At 38.6% G+C, this 23,427-nt stretch overlaps 1 protein-coding gene and 1 long non-coding RNA gene across 2 annotated transcripts; one reads left to right on the top strand and one right to left on the bottom strand.

Annotated features, from left to right (window-relative positions):
* Positions 1–995: 995 nt before the first annotated feature.
* lsm3 (LSM3 homolog, U6 small nuclear RNA and mRNA degradation associated) lies at positions 996–3,491 on the bottom strand. The gene is made up of 4 exons (XM_008408295.1): positions 3,409–3,491; positions 2,336–2,446; positions 2,157–2,252; positions 996–1,470 (listed from the first exon to the last, which is right to left on the bottom strand). The coding sequence occupies exons 1-4, from the start codon at positions 3,427–3,429 to the stop codon at positions 1,390–1,392; spliced, it is 309 nt and encodes a 102-aa protein (XP_008406517.1). The 5' UTR covers positions 3,430–3,491; the 3' UTR covers positions 996–1,389.
* A 331-nt stretch (positions 3,492–3,822) lies between these two features.
* LOC108166302 (uncharacterized) lies at positions 3,823–20,312 on the top strand. Its single transcript, XR_001776622.1, has 3 exons — positions 3,823–3,914; positions 4,505–4,567; positions 18,868–20,312. It is a non-coding gene; the product is annotated as an uncharacterized LOC108166302 (long non-coding RNA).
* The last annotated feature ends 3,115 nt before the right edge of the window (positions 20,313–23,427 follow it).

Below are 23,427 nucleotides of genomic sequence, written 5' to 3'. Positions count from 1 at the left end.
ATCGTCCATGAATGTCATATTACAATATTGCACTTTGGTCACAGCGTTGTCCCATATATGCGACATGTCAGTCATCGCAGATGCAACATGTGTCTCAGTCAATACAGCTAGCTTTGCTAGCATCACGTCCACGGAGCTTASCTTTCTTWAAGCTTTCCTTCCAAGTGACGTTAAAAATTGGACGAAGTCCCACCGTCTGTGAAAGCGAAGCGCTGCTGATTTTACATGTCGCCATATCTTAGGATTTATGCAGCGCTTCTGTACTATTATATTACTGACGCTCAGAGGAAACTTCACATTTTAACGGGAAAAAAAAACACAATGCGACTTGGATGTAACGAGTAACGCGACAGTTTTGTAGAAATGTAGTGAAGTAGAAAGTACAGATAYTTACTGTAAAATGTAGTGGAGTAAAAGTAGAAAGTACCCATTATTAAATATACTTAAGTACAGATACACGAAAATTGTGCTTAAGTACAGTAACGACGTACTTGTACTTCGTTACTTCCCACCACTGGGTAAATGATGCTCCTAAACACCTTCATTAGTTTGTCAGGAATATCTTTGTTGCAACAGGATCTCTGTTCTCTCTCTCTCTCTCTGTGTCTCAATCTGTTATACAGACGATTCCCAGAAAACCACCGGGACGTTTACAGGACGTTTGCTGCCATCTTGTGGTTAAAATGGAGCAGCACAACAACTTCCCACGTTCACAGGTAAAAATGTAAGAAAGTTCACTTTCAGTTGAGAAACAAAAATGCAAGAAACTTAACTCTTTATGTCTCCAGCTCATCTGCTGCGGTTGTTGTAATTTTCATGTTTAGTACCAGAAATTAAAAATAAAAACACTCATTGCTTTTCTTTTTTTTTTAATAGTTCAACTAAAAATTGTTTCCAAATGGATCTGATTTAAACACAAAAATACAAACGGGGATAAGAAATGATTAAATGAAACCTTTCAAACTTAATATTTGTGACATAATGGACTTCTGAGATGTATTTACATAACTGGGATTTTAATGAATCACAAAAAAAAAGCTCAATTTATGCCTGCTAATACTTCAAAAATACAACCTGAAATCACAATGAGACACTTTGTGACAAGTACAGAATGTAAAACTAACAATTTCATCAAATCTGAAAATATTTATATCCTGAGCAAAGTCAAATGAAGTATCCACCGACGAGTTCAACAACAGCTACACAACAAAAAACAAAAATAAATGCTGTCGTTCTTAACTTTCTCCATTTCTTCACTCAAAAATGTGTTTGCAGGCAACTTGACAGAGTGGGAGAAGTTTTACATGTGAAATTAGAAGTATAATAAAGGAAGAACAAAGAAAGTGGGCAACACTTTACAGCAGACATGGAGACACCAAGCGTCCGGTATCAGCCCACCCTGAGGGGCGGAGCTACCAGAACCACGCCGTCGCCTCTGACAAACAGCATGGGGATGTTCCGCTTTGTAGACTGAAAAACAGCATGAAAAACAGTCATATTAATCTGTAATCTTTCATTTTTAACTCAAGTCTGCAAACGTAGTTATGAAACATATTTAACCAGGAGGTTGTGGCGTCTGCTGAAACCACGTCCAACACATTTCTGCAGATCTACTCTGCTTTTTAGTACCAACACTAAGAGATTAGACTTTCTAAACTATTATGCAATCTTATAAAAAAATGTAACAGATCTCTGCAGGCAGCAACTGGATCCGATTACGTTTTAAACTCAAAACGTGCAAAAATCTGACCTTCAGGGGGTCAATTAAGATAATTAAATGACCAAGGAAGTGAATCAGAGCTGTGAAATATATTCTATTGTTGTACAAAAAGAATTACGATAGGTTACTGGAATAAAAAATATGACATCACACCATAAATTGTAAGTACCACCCATTCAAAGTCTGCATGCCAGTGATGCATATAGACAAACTGACCTTGATTGACCAAATGTATTTTTTTAGTAGATGTGAGGCTAAACTTACAGAAAATGTTGTTGACAAAGTGATGATGGGAAAGAAAGCAGCATCAAAACAACCACAGCAGTTTAAAACGGACTGAGTTTGTAACACTGTAGATGAGGTGAACTAAAGAAGATTGCATAAATCAGAATGAAGTGTAGAAATAAAAACAACAAAAGGAAGACGGGTACTTTACCTTGTAGAGTTCCTCATACGTTTCCTCATCGATCTCCACGGTCGTCACCGTCTCCTCCACGTCCCCCAGGATCATGTTCAGGTGCTGATCATATGCCTGGGAACACATGAAACACATGAATGAGGTCAAAGATCTAAACTGACAGAAGTGGATCACCTGATCCAGTGGGTGTAGCTTACATGCAGACGGCCCCGCAGCTCCCGGTCGTTCCTCATCTTGACATAGATCCGCTCGTCCAAACTGAGCCTGATCAGGTCAAGCGGCTCCTCGACTGTGTTGGTAGTTGGTTGCTGCAGAACACAGAGTGACACTTATTTCTGTTTTCAAACAGAACCTGTTATAAATTATCCTGTGGACTTTATTGATGGTCAACAGACAGGAGAGCTGCGTCTTGAGGACAATACTGTCTGCTGACTGGATGCTACCATTTCATATGCAATGCACCAAATCTGTTCATTTGCAGCTTACAAGTATATACGTTGTATACTCTTATTTTGTTCTTTAAGTGAAACAAAAGAAATTTATTTTCCAACTTAGTCACATAGGATCTGCGAAAAAGATCTGACCCACTATCTCACATAATGATGGTCAGTAAAAAGAATTAAAATGAGCGTTAAATCACACCAGAAGACAAAGAAAAAGCATTTTAAACAAATGCATGGAGAGCCCCAAATATGTTATACCTAGGAAAAATATACAGAAATACTGGGAAACGCAAAAGTCGTACAAATTAGATTTTTAAACACGCAGCTCGCTAAGTAACCAGGTATTTTATATCAGATACAATTTCTTATCTAAACGTCGCGGTTCAAACTTAATGAAAAATGCTATAAAACACCAAAGCAGAAGCTTCCTGTTCTTGAAACGCAGGAATATAGGTTTTCAAAATATGTGCAGTAAAAGTTACATTACCTGGTATCATCACCCAGTTGCGAAGGGAAAGCGTGAAATGTCGTGAAATGAATTACTTCTATCAGTTATGTACTTTATTTTGTAAACGGGTGACAAAAACCATCAAAACACGTTTTAATGATATTCACGACAGCATTGTATGCTGCAAGCCAGGCTAATTCGGCTAGCTGGTTTCACAGGCCCGAACAGGCTCGTAATAGTATGTTTAAAACCAAAATCATACACTATGCGTAGAAACTCAAGCAGATGTCTGATTATATTACTAATATTTTACACAAAGTCAATACACCAACGACTTCATAATAATAATTTCGGCTTAATTCAACACAGCTGAACAAACCTGCTCAACTTCGTCCGCCATGTTTCTTTGAAATTACGTCGAGCGGAGAGACGGATACGGAAGTTGCCAGGTCCGTAAAAAACTCCATTTCAGGAAAAAGCAAAGAACACTTGCTCCTTTCGAAGAAAATGACTTTTATTTCTCCCTTTCTTAATATGGACAGATTATGCGGCGCTCCAAAAATCGATAAAAATAACCTTAAATTTATTTTTCTCTTAATAAAAAAATATATTATATAGATTTCTTTGTTTTCAATTCAAATGTAAGCCATATTTTATTTGTGTAACCCTTTCCAATTATTAATATTTACATCTTTGCTGTAGTTTTGCTTGATTTCTCGTTTACTTCCAGCTCCCTAAGTATTCACTCTACAAGCTCAATATTAGTTGTGGGGATTCGTAAGAACGACAAAAAGAGCAAATTTGGCAACCCGTTTCAGGAGAATAAAGCGCGTCCTCTGTTCCTTCTTTCCAGGCCTTTCCATAATCCCATCGCATCCCTGTGAGGTAAGAAAATAAACCGCCAAATGTGTTTAGTTTTCACTATAAAAATCCATCTTGTTTCATTACTGCGATCTGTTTTCCGTGTTGAGCGTTTGTAAAACATCATGACCCATTTAATAAGTAATAATATAGTGAGTTAATGTATATAATATTCGACTACAGTGGAATTATTTGTCAAATAAACCAGTTTTATGTATAAAATTTCGTATAAGACGTTGATGTCTTTTTCAGTGCTTGATGCCATTTCATTTTTTGTGTGTATTTGTTCTTCATGACTGTTTCTCCACTACACTGTGTGTGCATACAGCAGTGCTTGTGCCAATGTGCGCCTCCTCTGTCCAACAGACAGCCCAGTGCTCCATACTGGGTTTGTCAGCAAACTGAGGAGGCAGATCAGAGCAGTGGCTTTACCCATTCCATCCTTAGCTGCCAGGTTGCTCTGTGGTGGAAGAGATCCCTGCAACAAACATGTCAAACGTGCATCAGCCACTGTCGACTAACACTGCATCTTATACTTACAGCATGCTGGTTTGTGCATTAACTGGTTGCTTAGTGATGACCAACCTGCATGCTGTTTTGTGTTTGCTCAACAGGAACATAACCAGCCACGGGGTGGAGCTGGAACCAAGACCAAAGATGACATTCTGCTGCTTCAGGTCAGCCTCATATTGGCACAAAAATAAACATGTCTGGGAGACAGAAACAACAATCTGCTCTCCGAAGCATGTGCATTTTTTGTGTTTTATTGTATGAAGGTTCAAAGCAGTTAGGAATTGGGAACAATTTTTACAGGTTTTATAACTAAAGTTTTTGACTTTGTCAACTTTCTAGGTTTTGATTATGACTTCTTGTAATTTTCAGTTCTTTAAATACATTAGTCTCTTCCACAGTTTGGTTTCGTTACCTTTCATCGCACTATTTTATAAAATAATTTGTGTACAAATGTTCCTCGACTCTAATCTCCCAGTTTAGTCACAACATGCTGACGTTGAGTTTTGTTTTCCCACTCAGTCACATTACAAATTATTATCGTTTGTAGGTTTTAAATGTCGTGAGGATTGTCTTTGTTCTTTTGAGCCGTTTCTATCGTCATTTCAGGGGAGCTGATCATTCTGACCATAGTGTTAAGATCAGTTTGATTTGGTTTTTTATGAATGTTTTTTGTTAAAAAATAAATGTCTTTTTGTAAGTTGAACTGAGTCCTCACCTTTACAGGTAACAACACTGGTTTTGCATTCATGGCTCCACCTTGATAACCAATACACAGTTAAATGAGCAAAATTAGTTATTCAGAAATCTGTTAAAATGCAGCATTAGAATAAATTATAAATTATTTGATTTCATTCTGAATCAGATGTTTGACAAGAAATGATTTTACATTAAAAGGAAATATATCAATAAGCACAAAAGGGATATTTTTTTTTAAAGATGATCATTATTAATAGAATAACCAAATAAAGCCTTTATAGATAACCACATAAAATTACTTTGGAAAATAAATCAAAACCTTATTCTGCCGTATTTCAGCATTTTTTATCTTTTAAATCTGATGCGGCAGTTGTAGTTTAATTTATGGCCACCAGAGGTCGCTGGCAGACCTAGTGTTGTTAATTAATCTCTCCCTGCCTGACCGGTTTGACCAGGAAGCCAATTTTTTTTAAAAACTAGAAAAAGTCATCCATCGAAGTATTTAAGGTCTTGTCCTTTAACAGATCTGTGTGTTTTGCATCAATGTCGTCAATGAAAACATGCATCTGCTTGGAAACTTAATTTGATTGAAAACCAACAAAAGGAGCAAAATAATTATCTTCATTTTTTTGTTTATTTCCAAGACTTTTTTTTATTTGCTAACATACATTTGGCATTACATAAATGACCCCATTTTAAGTAAGTCATAACTAGATCCATATATAAAATATGGATTTCATTCTGGCCGAGCATCAAACGCCACAACACAAAGATGATGAGGTCCAGCAGATATTAGTTTGATGAATTTTCTTTTTCACTGTCAGCGTTTGCTAATTATCATGTGTCAAAGTTAAAGTTAGAAAACCAAAGTCACGTATGTGCACAGATAAGCACCTCATCTGCTTTGTTTTAGGAAATTACTCTCAGTGACGCATTTCACACTAACCACCTTCTCCATTTGGTTGAGACAGATGCAGAAGAAGAAACCTGCTGCTTAGAGACTCACGGCTTTCTGAAGCGACTCAGTAATCTGAAACAGACCCAGTTGAAATCTAGCTCATTTGAATATTCTGTTTTTCTTTGTGACCATTTTTTTTGGAATTAATATGCAAATTATAACAAGGTGCCCTGCTTTGAGAATGATTGATGGGAAGCCATTAGACATGACATTTTTTAAGGACATCAGGTCGCATGCACCTGCACTCAGCAACTTCCCGTTCTACTGGCTCCAGGGTAGATAAAACGGACTGGAGTAGGTCGTCTGAGCAGAGTGGATGTGACGTGTGCTGCCAAATAAGAAAGATGAAAAGGGGAAAGGAAAACGACTTCTGGAGGCTCGGCCCGGCTCGGTGTTTTTGGGACAAAGCATTTCCTGTTGGCGTGTTATATGTGGGCTTTTTAGAATTAGCTTTTAAAGAAAGGAACAATTGTTCGTGTTGATGAAAAAGCAGCTAGTCGGAGCTTTTAGCTAGAGAATAACTGAAGACGGTGACACATCACCAAAACCCCGTGGGAAACTAATGCATTAATACTTTGTGTCATTTCCAAAGAAGCACATTTAGTCCTTTCTTCAGTTTCTTCATTGTCGTGTGTGTGTCTGATACTTTAATCCATAAAAACAACTCCTGCTCTAATGGACCGCATTCTGATCAGATTTTCTTTGGCACAACGTTCTAACTTTAACTAGGTCATTCTGGTGAAATAACATCACAGTGGAACTGAAGCACTCTTCTCTATATTTTAATATGCAGATGGCGGTAAATATTTTAGAGTAAAATAAAAATACGATTTTTGCAGAGTTGTGCAGACTGTCAGATCATTTAATGAAGAAAACCTACATCTCCTAACATCGCCTCTTCTACTTTTAAAAACTGCCATTTTGGATTAACGCAAAAAAATTTACTAGTAGAAATTTGGCACCGTAGCTCAAAAATAAAGAAAATATCTTATAATTTTAGACATTTTTTAACATCAAGGTTGCAACATTGTGCTCCATGTCAGATGGAGGCGTACAGCTTTAGTTTTCCTCCTTCACAGGTTTGAAAATGATTTCAATCCAGACGAGTTTCATAACAACATGTTGCACTGTGGCTTCCAACTGCAGGATCCTGTTGGAGGTTCTGTCATGCCGAAAATACTGTGCAACAATCTGCAGAGTGATGCAAGCTGAACGTTTTCCTGTAGAGTCGTGTCGTTGTTTTACTTCAGTCTGTCCGTCTTCACAGCTGCAGTCAGTCTGCTCTCCTGCGTCATTCCTGGATTTAGGCCTCAAACTAACTGAGGCCTGGCCAAACACGGAGGCACATGAGTTACGGTGGCATACAAAATATTTTTAGATCAAAAGTGAATATACAGTTCAAATGTTTACATACAGCAACTAAAATAACACATAAATCTTCTCTTCCCACTGCCTGAAACCTGAAGTTGATGAGATCAAATCTCTCTTATTTTAGGTCAGAATTACCAAAATTATTTCTATTTTCTAAAATTGAGAGAAAGAATATGCCAGAGATTTAATTATTAATGTCTTCAAAATCAGAAGTGTACATGCAGAATGATTGCTGTCTCCTAAAACAATGTGGGAGATCCCAGATGATGATGTCACAGCTTTGGAAACGTCTGATAGGTTCACTGACACATCTGAACCTGTCAGACGTGTCATTGATGTATTTTAAGGCATGGAAGTGACCGTTACCTCAGAAGTGAGGGGGGCACATTTTCCAGACATCTATCTGGTGATTAACAGACAAAATGAAAGAATTGAAGGAGACATGAACATTTGTGTCAATGACCACACAGATGTGCGAACTTACCCCCCGTCTCTGGTCCAGGGGTTTTAAAGCCACACCTGGAACTCTCTGCTTTCTGGTTGGACACGATGAGGAAGTCAACAGGAATCAGCCAACGTGTCAGTTTTCATCTCTTTAAACAGTTATACATAATTACATCCAACCATCACACCCAGGGGTGAAAGTAGTTTTAAATTCTTGGGGGTACTATGACAAAAAATTTCTGTGATGATGAATTTTTTTGCGAAGCGATAAAAGCTGGTAGCTCTTGAATTGCTACAAAATAAAGCTGTATTTCCTTCAGCCCACTGGCTGCAATGTTGATACCTTGAGATGCCATGAGACCTAAACTCTGAACATCATGGCATGGAGAGCATCACAGTTTTCCATGTCTGACATATAACCATTCATTTTAGCTTTTAAACTGGTTCTATTGATCCTGTGTCCAGACAGAGGGATAATCAGTAGCCCAGCATCATGACCTGTTTTTTTTGAAGATCCTGCAGCTTCCACTTCTCTTCCTAACATGGCGCCTCCTCACCCTGACTCTCATACTGACAGGAGGAACCACAGAGCTCTGTTAGGTTAAAGCTCATCTTCTGAAGTTGGGATGTTTTTCCTCCAACAGGATCCAGAGGAATCACCTCAAACCAGATGTTGGACTGGAATTTTATTTCACTGTCATTTGTGAATGTTAGCTCCTCATTTTCAACAGTGGAGCTATAAAGGTTGAAAAAGGTTATAATTAAGTCTAATCAACATCAATATTTCCACTAAATAAGAGACAAAAAAAATTGTTTGATAGGCAAAAGGAAAAGCCTCTCAGACTCTGAGCTCAAAGCACCAAACTATATTTTTATGTAGACAATTAATTTAATGTCACATAAAATTAATTGCGGTAGAAGCCATTTGTTTGTTAAATACTTAATGAAACTTGTTAACCGTGTTTGATGTTTGTTGTAAATGACGTAAACTCAAAGAACGAGGTAATTAGTCCAAGTTTGTCGTTTATTGAACGTTCAGAAACTACAGCAGATGTGATGCACCAGGACAAAGGTAAACAAAGGTAAAACAACCTGAACAGGTGATCAACTCTAAACCACTCGCACTTTTTTATTCTCCGTCTCTTTGTCATTTAAGCACASCCGTTGCTATGGCAACCTCCTGCGCTCCACAAGCCGACCAGAGATTACATTAAAAACATTCAGTCCGTTACGATATTAGGTTTTCAGGCTTGATATTTATTTTGCGATTATTAATAAGCCTCATGAACACAGCGGTGGATGATTAGTTCATTTTAAACTCCTGCTCTGCTCGTTATTTTGGTAATGGAACCGAAACGCACAGGATTGCGCAACATCTTGTTGAAACAATAATCACTGAGATTATTATTGTTGTTGGGTCATTAATTTGAACACGTTTTGTTGATTTTTTTGTTGTTGTTCTTTAATAAAGTTACGAACGTTTTGATAAGGAGCCAAAGGACATGATGGTCTCATCGTCCTGGTTGCGTTCAGTTTGTCACCAAATGCTGAGACTCAAAACCTTCCGCGATCGTCGTGTTGCACCGCTGCTCTAGCAAAGCACGAACAGTTCAGAAACATTATGAAATGAGAAAAAAAAAACTATTAACTGATTATGTCTGTTTTAGATTGTACTTGAAAAACTAATCGGTCACGGCTGATTAGTGGGTGAACTCATGGCTGCACAGTGAACCCGTTCATGTTTTACAGCAGACAGCCGCTCCTCTCCTGCAGGTACTGCGTGCCCCCTGCTAAATCTTTTAGGGGTAGCAGTACCCTACGGTACCCCCTTACTTTCACCCCTGATTCACACCGCTCAGGAAGTTAGAGCGCTTCTGTGTCCCAGAGACGAACCGGTTCTGGTCCAAAATGTCCAAATCAACCCTCAGAACAAAAGCCAAAGACCTGGTGAGGATGTTGGAAGGACTGAGTTATTATCCACAGAGCAACGACCCTAAGGAAACATAAAACGGTTAGAATGCAGTTTGCATTACAAGGAATGTGGAAGAATGCTGCCAAATACTGAGAAAATGTACATAAATGTCGGATTTTGAAGACATAATTAAATAATTCTCTCACATTTTATCTCTCTCAGTATTGTGACATTTAGCTAATAGAAATAATTTTTCTAAATGACCTAAAACAAGAGAAGTCAGTCAGTCTGATTAAACGTCAGGCAATGAGTGAACAAAATGAAACGTGTCCTTTTAGTTTGGCGTCTCTAAACTTTTGTTTTCAGCTGTTTGTCTAAGTGGCCAAATAATCTTCACAGCTTCACCCTCATTAAGGTGGAGTTCTTAGAACCCTTTCAAAATAAAGTCTGATTCATCTCCATTAAAAACCAGGATTTATTCAGATTTCTCCCAAGAGGAAGACTTAGCAAGTCAGAGCAGCATCTTTCATCTGTATGTGACCAATCAGATGAAGAAGAGCATATAGAGAATCAATATTGATGCTTTTCCCAAAACTTTGCAAAATAATAATAAAAAAAAAACATTTCTTGACACAACCTAAAAATAAAGAGAAAATATTAATTGCAGAAAACAGAGAAAAGTGTTGAGAGGAGGCATAACGATGAGTTTGAGTGATGAATCGTGTACCTGTCAGGTCCGAACCTCAGAATAGCTCTGCAGTCATTAAAGCTCCACATTACAGCAGTGACTGATTTATACACATTTAATTATGGATGAAGCCAAAGTCACAGGATCAGGCTTCAAGTCAGACGAATTTACACATGCTCATACCAATATGTATGAGCTGGTATAAAGACTGAAACACAGAGTCACACACACACACACACACACACACACACACACACACACACACTTCCAGCAGACGTTGTCAGAGCAGTTTGTCTCCTCAGTAGCTATTTCTACAGGAGCTATTTAAAACATCGGCCGAGGAGAAGCTGGGGACGATGGGGAACACGGAGGACACACTTGATTCATTATTCCTCATTATTCATTCCAAACTGGGAAAACGCAATAAATAACGATGCCCTTTGATTCAGAGCATCTTCTCAGCCGCACCGGCTCATGCAGAAGCAGTTTGTGGAGAGGGATCCGGGGAACTTTCCCTCCGTTTCTCACTGCAGCTGCATTGCTAATCACTTCTATATCAGGCTCCATCTGCTGTTGTTTGTTTTGTCTTAAAGGATTTACTTTATCATCACATTTAGGCAGATCTATGCAATAAATCTGACTGGTCACATCCTTACACGTCTCCTCAGTCAAACAGTAGAAGAGTTACTGTGGAGTTTTTATTGTAATAGTCATCTATACACACAGTTTTTATTCTGTGTCTTTATCCTTATTGTTTTTAGTTTCTAGTTATTTTTAAGTAACGTTGATTAATGTACAACATTCATATTTAGTGGTTAAATATGACAAAATATTCTGAAACTTGAGTTTTTGCTTTTTGTTATTCGTTTGTAGCATTTTCAGGGATCGATATTGATGAAAATTCTTGATCAATATTCATGCAGTTTACTAACAAACTGCATGAAAACCTGAGAAGTTGGAAATGCGAAGGGATTTTAATGTGTCAAATTATTTGCACCTTCGCCTAGAAACGTCCTGCAAGCAAAATAATTTTCACTGAGGGAGTAAAGATGACAGAGAGAAGAGTGATGCACCTTGCAGTTGGCCACACTGTGTATAATATTTTAATATTTCTTCATAGGCTGTAGCTCTTTGGGTTTGGGGGAAAAGCTGGAGACTTTGATTAAAGATATGCCGGTTTTTTATATTTTCCACTAAAAGAAGGAAAACTATTTCCAGATTGAAAGTCATATATTTTACTTTATTACTTTTTGGTTCTACCTAACATTCATTTTCTATTAAGTCCAGGCAAAAGCCTCAGCTGTGAAGATGAACTCTTATTTCATTTCCACTGCAAACATTTGAGCGTGATAAACAAATCCTTCCGATAAGGAAACATTGTTGTCGTGACGTCTCGTTGTTGAAGCTTCCTGTATCTGATTGCTTTATGTGACGAAAACCTATAAGCTCTGCCAGCTATTTCAGAGAATGTGAGTTTGCAGAGGTTGGAATGATGGCTATCTATCATGCGGCTGCGCTGGTGTCATTCCTTCTGCTTCTGGCTGAGGAAAAAAGGGAAATCAAAGAAAGGCTGAAAGGAGCAGATCAAGATGGAGATGGAAATGGGAAAAATGGCTGATGTGTTAGAAAAAATGTCTCAGAATGAATATAAATGGGAAAGGAGATTGTGTGAGCAGAGTAATAGGAAGTCATTTATTACCCCTCGTTAATTTCATCCACAGTAAAATGTTTTATGCACAGGCAGCAACAAAAACACAATTTTCAATTAAGTTCTGGTTTGGTAACCATGTTAACCTCTTTCATCCTTAAAACTAATTAAAAACATTGCTGAACGTAAATCCTGCAGACTTTGTCTCACCTTGATTCTGGATTCAATGATGTTGGTGCTTTTCTTGGTTGCAGTTAGAAATTTGTGCCACTAGATGTCACCGAACCCTGAACACCGAACCCTCATCCTTGGGCACCAAGTCAAACATCCACTGCTTGATTTGGATAAGAGTCGTTCTTAAATTGAGTTTATTTTCAGTTTACACGAAGCAGGTTTTTTTAATTTCCACTACGTGGAAAAAAATGTAGGGAATCAGGGAATTTTCCATCGTAGTGAGGACGTGGTGGATGAATCTTTAACCTTGTGCAGGTTGTGTATGTTTCTAAAGCTCACAGGAACCAGTCAGGAAACGTCCCATGTGGCTCCTGACGGCAGAGCAAGAGAGTTGGAAAAAACAAGTTTACTCCCCGCAGCTTTAAAACAGTCAGACATGGAAAATTCCTCTTGTTTGCACCAATTCTGGGGTCATAACTTTTCTCTTTTATCAAGATTGGCAGAAACTTGAATACATGTGACCTCTAAATTTCAGTCATTTCAGTTTTTATGTGCTGAATGTCCACAAATTTCATGGTGGTGTCAGACGTTGAAGTGTCGTCCAATACAAACTCATTCATGGCCCTTAAACCTTCCATCCATCCATCCATCCATCCATCCATCCATCCATTTTCTTCCTCTTATCCGGGGTCGGGTCGCGGGGGCAGCAGCTTCAGAAGGGAGGCCCAGACTTCCCTCCCCAGCCACTTCTTCCAGCTCCTCCAGGAACCCCAAGGCGTTCCCAGGCCATAGAGAGACATCGTCCCTCCAGCGTGTCCTGGGTCTTCCCCTCCTCCCAGTGGGACCTGAACTCCTCACCAGGGAGGCGTCCAGSAGGCATCCTGACCAGATGCCCGAGCCTCAACTGGCTCCTCTCGACGTGGAGGAGCAGCGGCTCTACTCTGAGTCCCTCCCGGATGACCGAGCTTCTCTCTCTAAGGGWRAGSCCAGCCACCCTGCGGAGGAGGAAACCCATTTCGGCCCATAGATGAGGGTGGGAACGTAGATCGACCGGTAAATCGAGAGCTTCGCTTTAAAACCTTAAACCCTTAAACCTTTTTTTTTGTATTTAATACGACAGGAAACTGTCGTGATCCTGTTTCTATGTATTTATTTTTAGGGTTTTCTGTGTTTAGTTCCTTCCTGTGAGTCTCTGTCTCTGTGTCTTCCTGGTTGATTGTCCCCAGGTGTGTCTCATTCCCTTGATTACCCCCATGTGTATTTAAGTCCACCTGTTGTCTTTGTCTCTTGTCGGGTCCTTGTGTATTCAGTTGCTGCCGGTGCTGAGCCTCTGTGTTTCCGCTCTGCCGTGCTGCCTGCAGAGATCTGGACTGTTTGAGCTGTTCTCTTCATTAAATTCATCATTTCCTTTACATCCTGGGTCCCTGCGTCTCCTCTCAACCACCACACCTAACAGAAACTGCATGTTATTGGGTTTATATGTGATAGGTCAACACAACTTGAATAATTCATACAATTTTGTGCAATCAAATGGTTTAAAACAATTTTATACCTGAAAAGTATTCATTAGCGCTCAAACAACCAAACAGTGTGGGAATCATATCAAACCCTCTTCAGTTTTACACCTCAAAATAAGATTTAGTTCAGCTAATGGTGAGCTGAAGGTTGGCACTTTTCAATAACTTGTCATTTTTTGCTGTGATGAGAGAGAAATGCTGTTGTGGCTTCAGAGCCAATTGACACTAAGTGCTTCTGTAGAAGATTAAAATCCAATCTGTATTTTTAAATATGTGTAAAGCTGTATTAGCGGAGGATGTCATCATCTGCACCATCACATTATTAGCCCCATTATCTAATGGCTTTGGACGCAGCTGCACTGCTGCTCTTCCAGTAAGGAGCATTTGTTTGAGTGCAACGGAAGGAGAGTAGTGCCAAGAAGTAATAAATGCTGCCAGTTCATTTTGGTAATATGACTTCATTAGTTTCTGTTCTGTGAAACACAATCAGATTCCCTTTATAACCAAAATGGGCAAAAGAAATGTGCCAGCAGAAACAGAAAGAAAAGTAATTTTTCAGGAAATAGATGCAAAACAAAAGTTTTTCTGTCCAAAATAAAACGACAGCAAAGATCCATCCAAGCATTTTCTTACACCCTTGTCCCTCAGTGGGGTCAGGAGGGTTGCTGGTTCCTCTCCAGCTAACGTTCTGGGTGAGAGGCGGGGTCACCTGGACAGGTCGCCAGTCTGTCGCAGGGCAACACAGAGACACACAGGACACACAACCACACTCACACCTAGGGGCAATTTGGAGAGGCCAATTAACCTGACAGTCATGTTTTTGGACTGTGGGAGGAAACCGGAGTACCTGGAGAAAACCCACCATGCACAGGGAGAACATGGAGACTCCATGCAGAAAGACCGGGGCCGGGAATCGAACCCAGAACCTTCTTGCTGCAAGGCAACAGCTCTACCAAATGCCCACAGCAAAGATCCATCCAAGCATTTTCTATGTCTTCCTAATCCCCTTTCAGGTTGTGCAGGGAGCATGGAGCCTTCGCAGTGGTCAGTGTGTGACTGTCAGAACCAACACACACACACACACGCACACACACACACACACACACACACACACACACACTCATGACTAAGGTCAATTGTGAGTCACAGAAAGCCAATAATGGGTTCTGGGCCATGAATTCACAAGAAGTGAAAGCATCATAAAAAGAACAAAACTGAGGTTTGGTACATATTTTTTCTGTATTAATTATGTATTTAATGTGAACTTTTTAGTGGAGATAAATTGTTATTTTTGTGCAAAAACTAAAAGCTAATAATCCAGAAACTTAATGGAAAAATTCTAATTTCACTTTGCACTGCCTCTGAGATCCAAAACGTGTCGCTTATCCAAGGTGTGTGTGTGTGTGTGTGTGTGTGTGTGTGTGTGTGTGTGTGTGTGTATGTGTGTGTGTGGGCCAGATTTCCTTGTAAATGTAAAATCTTGATACATCATCACTCATTATTTTGCGTTTAACAATGAGGAGGATTGAAATGGAAATGGAAAAGAAAGGAGGCAAAATAAAACATGGGAAAATGTGTCATTTGTTGGTTTTATTACAATCTGGACGTTTTTGTTGCAGTATTGCAGATTTATTTGGACGTTCACGTGTGTGCAAGCAGAGCAGAAATTCTGCAATGTGGAGTGTAAAGAGAAGGGAAAGGCAAAGATTACCCAGGGAGGGAGAAACATGAACTATGCATTCATTTCCCAAAGACTGCTGAAAGGAAAATGTGGAAAGGAAAAAATAAATTGGATCAGAATGAGAAAGGGAGTTTAACTGTTATGCTAAAAGTACTTGTCAAACTCAGTATTTTTCAAAAAAGGAAAAGTTACTTTAGAAAATATGCAAAAATACATCCAGCCAATTTATTGAATCCACTACATTTAATAGGAATGAAGGGCATGAAGAACTGCAATCATTTTTAATGTGTGTAATGAACATTTAAATCTTTGTAAACTCAGGAGTCATTAAGACGAAACCATTGTCATTTTTGTGATCCACGTTTTTAAATGTCTGTTAAATTCTCTGTTATTGTCTGTTCAGTTACATGAAGGCTTGACAATAGTAAGAAAATAAACCACCATAATCAGGAATTAAGGACAAGCTGGTGAGTTATAGACGTATACACTGACACTTCAAAGCAGAAATGTGTGTGTGTGTGTGTGTGTGTGTGTGTGTGTGTGTGTGTGTGTGTGTGTGTGTGTGTGTGTGTGTGTGTGACAGAAGACTGGAGATGACTGATCATTATGTTTCCCTGTTCATACCTATACATCAGTGAACGACCTGCACTTATACATAAAAACATATGAACTTTGCGTAGACAAGCCCTTTCTGAGTGACACACACACACACAGACACACACACACACACACACGTCCCCGCGTGACTCAGCGGTGTCATATTCACAGTTGAAAGGGAACAGAGTGAGGAATGCAGAACTGTCAGGTTTATTTCTGTCTGCGGCTGGCGCTCTCCTGCAGACGGAGCTTCATGCTCTGATCTGACGCTGCCCCACTTCGCTGTTCCCTCAGCTGGTAAAAATAACAATGATTAACCTCTAAGTGCTGCAACATTCACAACTTATCAAGCATAGCTCTGCACAAACAGGCCAAGCAAAATAATCACCAACTGCTTTTACTTTTTGGGTCTTTTGTCACCTGAGTGCTGATGCTGCATGTTGTTACAGGAGCTGGTGACTAAAAGCAGAGCAGAACAAATTCTCTTTTTCAGACGTAATAAAAACAATGTTTCCACTGACTTGTGAGAATCTCCACAAAGGAAAGCTGAGCGTTCAAACGTTTGATGATTGTAAATTCTAATGGTCGAAATAAAACAGCTCCAGAAGTGACTCCTTAGTTACCGCTAGGTGTTTATGTTTATTAAGCTACTTTTCTTAGTTTATAATATTCAAGCTGTTTCATATTCACTGCTTCATGTGATAAAAGTTGCGTCACTTTGGTCTCAGCTAGCGGTTCGTCTGAAGACTGGTCAGGTGTTTCAGTGAAGCAGTTCTGAGATTTTCTCTCCAGGTTTATGAAAAACCAAACAACAAACTTTATGCAGGTAAAAACCAGGTGAGAATTAAGAGCTTTGCTACCAAATCAGCTGCTGCTGCTTCTACACAAAGCCTTAAAACGTAGCTTCTGTAATTAGCAGAGGAATGTGACTCACGAGGATCAAATCCACCATTTTCCCCATGTAATCAATTTACCTGCAGTTTATTATTTCACAAAACTTACAGGATAAAAAGATTAATTCACACACAAAATGACTGAATCAAGTCTGAGTCCAATAACATATTTAATTTAGTGAATTTAAATTAAATTATGCCAGTTATGAAAAAAGCATCTCTCCAGAGAAGCTCAGACAATTACAACGATTCATTGACTTTGAAGTAATTACTTATCCTGAACAAGCACAGGGCGACCTGTGCTCCTCATTGATAAATGCAAAACAATGAATGATGATGTGTCAAGATTTTACATTTTCAAGAATATCTGGCCCACACACACACACACACACACACACACACACACACACACACGCACACACACACACACACACACACACACACACACCTCTTATAAGCGACATGTTTAGGATCTCAGAGGCTGTGTAAAGTGAAATTAGAATATTTCTATGTTCAAGAATGACAAACATGCTGAATCTGGTATCCTGCCACCATGTCTGGTCATCAAGCTCTCACAGCTGCTAGTTTTTAAGTTTTAAGTTCCACCAATAACTGTGAAAGGAGCTGCAACTCCTGATTCTGTCTGGTTCCTCAGTGTGTCTCACTCTGAGTCCTTCACAAAAACATTTGCAGTCTGGACATTTCATTTGGCATAGAGAAACATTCAGTTGGTTATTTAAAATTGAGCAACTACTGTGGTGTTTAGCATAAACCTGTTATTGATTTTATCAACTTAAATGTTGCATCAAACTGGGACTCGGTGAGATCAGGACATTTCTGCCAGGCTCTGCAGATCAAAATATCTCTGCATGGCTCATTTATGTCATGGAATAAGTTAATGTTAGCTCATGTGCATTTTTTCTTTTCATCTTAACGAAGACACAGATTGTTCTCCCTTTCAATGGAAAACGTTTGAGACCAGAAAACGGACTTTGTCCTCAGATGCATTCAAAGACACAGAAGCTGTGCGTAAAAAATTAAAACTTAAGTGCCGAAGTGCAGAGCGAGCTGCATCTGAGAACATGAATTAACAAAAATTCATAATTAAATAAAGCTGCAGCTACATAAACAGAATTTCTGAAAACACGTCCCAAAGTACAGACATTTTTTCAGAATGTGTTGCAACATGTTTGGCCAAAACCAAAAGCTCGACTAGATTCAGCTAGACTTGTTTTTAATAGGAATTTGTGATGCATTTGAAACTATTACAAAAGATATTCACCAGCAAATACCCTGAATAATTATTTTCAGAGTAATTAATCAATTTATTGAGCACTTATGTTGTGAAATTAAACACACAGGATAAATACTGACACCTGAGAACAATTTGAAGAGACATTTCAATACATCAGTCATATTTTTTCAAGCTTCCATCCATCTATCCATCCATTTCCTTGACACTCTTGTCCCTCAGTGGGGTCGGGAGGGTTGCTGGTGCCTCTCCAGCTAACATTCTGGGCGAGAGGCGGGGTCACCTGGACAGGTCACCTGGACAGGTCGCCAGTCTGTCGCAGGGCAACACAGAGGCACACAGGACAAACAACCATGCACACACACACTCACCTAGGGGCAATTTAGACAGACCAATTAACCTGACAGTCATGTTGTTGGACTGTGGGAGGAAACCGGAGTACCTGGAGAAAACCCACCATGCACAGAGAGAACATGGAGACTCCATGCAGAAAGACCGGGGCTGGGAATCAAACCCAGAACCTTCTTGCTGCAAGGCAAAAGCTCTACCAACTGTGCCATTGTGCAGCCCGGATTCAAGCTTCATCTGAGCATTTATCATTTATAATAAACCAGTTTTCTTGGTGTGCCACAGGAGCCTCATCTTCACTGGCCTGAAGGAAAACGGCACGCTGTATGTTTGTTGGGGCTGCGAACCGGACTTTTGGAGAAGAGTGAGGGACGTTGCTCTTTTCAGTGGAGACGGATCAGAACACATTGTTCATCGCCACGGCTGTGCAGTGATGTCATCTTCATCACTGACTGCCAGAAAACATTCGCCTCACCACGCTCACACTGACTCCAATCTGTCTTCTTGCTGCGAAACTTGGACAGGATGTCCGTGTTTGTTTGTGTGAGCGTTCTGTATGTACAGTGTACTTCCTAAAAATCCCACTTCATCCCCTTCCTTACTGGGATTTGGGTGTGAAGGAGTGGGCAGCATCTTTGGAAAGCTGGGTAAAGTTTTCTGAAAAGCCATTTTAGAGTTGGGGCTGGTAGCACAAAATGTGTGTAAGTGTGTCAGCAGCGCTGCTGTCGCAGTGTGTGTCCCGCTCTGCCAGGCCTGGCTCCCAGCTCAGCCAGAAGAACCAACCAGTAATGAGATCTCATTTCTGGCTGGCCTTCCTGCAGCGATGGCGTCAGCAGATACTGAAAAAGACAATTAGACACTTATTAACCAAGAGATGAACGAGCCGCATGAAAACACTCTAATCCGAGCGGCAAAATGTAAATATTGTTCCAGCTGCTAATTTCCTCCTCCTTTATCCAGTTTTGGGATAAATTAAGTAGATGAAGTGTTGTATAAGTGCAGCGACATTGTATTTATTGTTGTTTATTTTATTTCACAAACATGGTTCAAGCAAAGAAGCAACAATAAAGCATATTTTGCATATTGCTCAACATTAAAACTGTCTGAAAAAAATAAGAAACCACTAAAATGATCAGTTTCTCTGATTTTACTTTTTATATTTATATGTTTGAGTAAAATGAACATTCTATGTATCTGAAACTCCAAGGAAATTTTTGTATTTATTTGCAGAAAATTAACAAAAAAGATGCAGTGCATTCAGACCTCAGATAAACTTCAATAGTAATGTTTTAACTCAGGAAGAGTTCAAATCCATGTTTGGTGGAATAACCAGGATGTTGGGCTCTTCATTTTGTCTAGAGTTACATAAATTTAGCAATTTATTGTAGTTTTTTTCTTATTTGCACCAGTAAGACATTTGTAGATCTATGTTTTTATAGTCACACTCGGTATGTTTTCTGTGTGCCCCAGTAGCCAAGCGATGACATTTTGTTGCCAAATTTACTGTCGTGTTTTTGTGCAATGACAATAAAGAAAGTCTATGAAAATGTTTCACTTTCCACTGGAAAATTTGACATATATTTAAAATGAGATTCATAAATGTATTTGAATGTCAATTTTAACAAAATATGTTGTGTATAATCTCTGAAAAGTATACACAAACTGTTTTGCAAAATAGTAGTGCTGTGCAAAATGCTCATTCATTTAGTCACAGTCTCACGCCTCACTTTTTATATTACAGTTTTCAGTTTACTTTTATGGAGAGCCATTTCAGTCAAAATTAAATAAATAAATAAACAAATAAATAAATAATGAGATATGAAAAATAGATAAATGAAAAAAGGGAAATTGAGAAATTGATCATATGAAAAATAAAGAAATGAAAAATAGGGTTAATGAAAAAGCTAAGTTATTTATTTAACAAATGTTTTTATTTATTTCACTCATTTTCTTCATTTTTTGATTTATTTTACTCATTTTTCATTTATTTCACCCATTTATTTATTTAATTATTTATTTATTTATTTAATTTTTGGCTCAAACGGCTCTCCATATACTTTGAGCCATAACTACTGTTTTAACTTAACACCGATTTAAAAATGTTTAAACATTGTTTTAGTAAATAATATCTGAAGAATCTCTTCAATATTTCAGCTCACATTGAAGATAAGTAGAGAAACTGAACACGGCGCGCTGGATAATAAACAGCAGGACAGTTTGGACACAACTTTGGTCAGTTAGTGTAAAGGTTAGTTAGCCTTTTAGCTCCTAGCTGTAGCAGCTCTGCCGGGCCAATTGGTGGCGCTGTAACTCCGCCACAGAATGGCAGATAAAAAAAACCTGCGAACGCCACCAGATGGCACCATGTTTGTTATTTGTGAGAGTGAGACAATAGAAGAAGAAATGAAGCCAGCATGCCTTTGTTTTAAACAAAGACCTGGCACAAAAATAGAAAGCAAAGCACTTAGCAATTATTTTATTATTTTTATGTTGCTCACAGAGAAATTTTACTGTATCAAAAAAAGAAAGTAAAATTTTAAGCGTCACAATGACAAAATCTCAGCAGGTTCAAAGGGTGTGAATAGATTTGAGAGGCAATATTAAGTTGAAAGGTCTGCACTGGATCACAAAGGAGACTAAACTACTATGCAGGATTATTTTATATCCTGTTCTCGTTCCATTATATATTTTTGGGATGTGATATATTTACCTATAATAAACATCAGTTAATGTACTGCAATGTGGTCGTAAAATATATTCAGTCACAAGTTAATTTAAAGAAAATTTCACTTTCTGCAGGGAGAAGCTGAGAGATTAAGTGTGTGAGTCCGGCTCATAAATTCAGACTTTGGTCTTAGCTTCAAATACATCTTTCTTTGAAAACTCCATATGAGTAATGATCCTTTAAAAGTACAATTTGCCTCTGCCATAATTTTACGGAGTGTTTTCCCTTTCAGTAAACCAGCAGCTTTTCACCACACGGAGGCCTGGCAGTGTGAGATTAGCAGAACCACAGGTCATGAAAAACAATTTCAGTTTCCTTTTCTCTTCTGGTTTTTCCTTCATAAAGTAGGAACAACAACATTCAGCTTTTCTTGATATGATCGTCAATAAAGCAGTGACAGGTTGATAAAATGTGGGTTATTCAAAATAGCCTCACTGTGGTTCTTGAACTCTGACATGAAAGTTTGTTTTGATAGAGGAAAAAATAAAAAATTGACTCGAACTCCCAAACCTTCTGTAAGACGTCTGTGAGATAAGTAACCGTTTCTCTGGAGGCCCGGTTACGTCCCACCTGACCCGCCGCTTTTTACACTGAGATACACCAGGCCAAGAGAAAACTGGCTAAAATAAGCTAAAAGAAGGTAAAGATGTGTTAAACGGATGTTATTTGTAGAAACATATTCAAGGAAAAGCTAAAATACAGACAAATTGATGTTTAACTAACTTATGTTCACGCTAATTCTTCCAATTTTATTTTATACTGTTTATACTTGGCTTTGATTCTGGTCATTTTTAGGCAAAAAATACTAAAATATTATGCAAACCTTATTTTGCAGTCATGTTAAGTTGTGTTTTTACAGTGAATCTATTCGCGCAAGTTAAAATTAAGCTAGCAAAATTAACGTCGATCAACTCTCGCCTCTCTGTTTCTTCCCTTGCTAACAAACTTTATCAAAGTAACGCAAAGTTTTCTCATCAAAATGTGTTGGATTATTATTATTCAGCCTGACACAATCTGCATACATAAAAAGCCTCTTCTTTGGTTAACTCAAGCAGAAACACTCCAGTCATTAGACGACGTTCTCACACCTTTCTCATGGCTTCCTAATGCCGGCCGTATCTATTCCTGTTGAAGCCTGCAGCGCGCAGCATGCTGCAGCAGCTGCAGCAGCAGCGTGCATGTGAAGCAGCAGCTGGTGTGAGGCTGGAAACCCAACGCTGGCACACACACACACACACACACACACACACACACACACACACGCATATGTCAGAGACCAGATATGACAACAACAGGGCCCCTCATTCGGGTATTTTTGTCTTTAGACTCTTAGAAGACAACTTCAGCTTCATATTTCATTGGAAAATGTTTCAGGGAAGTCAAATCTAAAAAATTTAATAATTCTCAACATGCGCTGCTTGATTTCTATTTTTGTCTTATCAAATTACCAGGATCATGATGTGATTCTGCTAAGCGATAAGCAGTTAATGGCCTTTTTATGGACTAAATATCTATTAGCCTATTTGTTTATCTCATTCAATCTTATTAAATTGTTTTAAACTCTAATCTGTGGATACACCATGTTCATCACTGAATAAAAAAGTCCACTTTTTACAGAGTATTACAATTTATTATTGCAATCCTGGGTTATTATGTTTTATCTTAATCATAAAAAGTTGCAGTAATGATAACAATCAAGCTCTATTAGAGTAAATCACTGTGGAAATGTTCTGAAAAATTGATGTTCATTGCTTTGCATTGCAGTTGTTTCCATGTTTCTGATTATATTTTATGCTGTGAAACAATGTTTCCTGCCCTGCATGTGTTCAGATGTTTCCCTGCTTTAACACATTTCATCCATAAAACTACACATCAGTAAAACCTGTTAATCAGTGATCAATTGAAATTTTATGTGCTGCAGCAGGGAAACAGTGTATAAACACCTCCGACTTCTGACCAGCAGAAATGTTTTGCATACAATAAAAGTAACTAATCAAATATTATCACAAAGTGCATAAGCTAAAATTTATGCAAAATGATCAAATGATCTTCTCTGAGATATTAAAGACTCCAGATCAACATCTTGATACCAGGAGGAAACTATTTATTATTAGTCTAAC

This window comes from Poecilia reticulata, linkage group LG5 (assembly GCF_000633615.1).
Source record: "Poecilia reticulata strain Guanapo linkage group LG5, Guppy_female_1.0+MT, whole genome shotgun sequence".
Classification (NCBI taxonomy): Eukaryota; Metazoa; Chordata; class Actinopteri; order Cyprinodontiformes; family Poeciliidae; genus Poecilia; species Poecilia reticulata.
The sequence above is the reverse complement of the archived record's forward strand: the minus strand, read 5'-3'. Positions and strand labels throughout refer to the sequence as shown.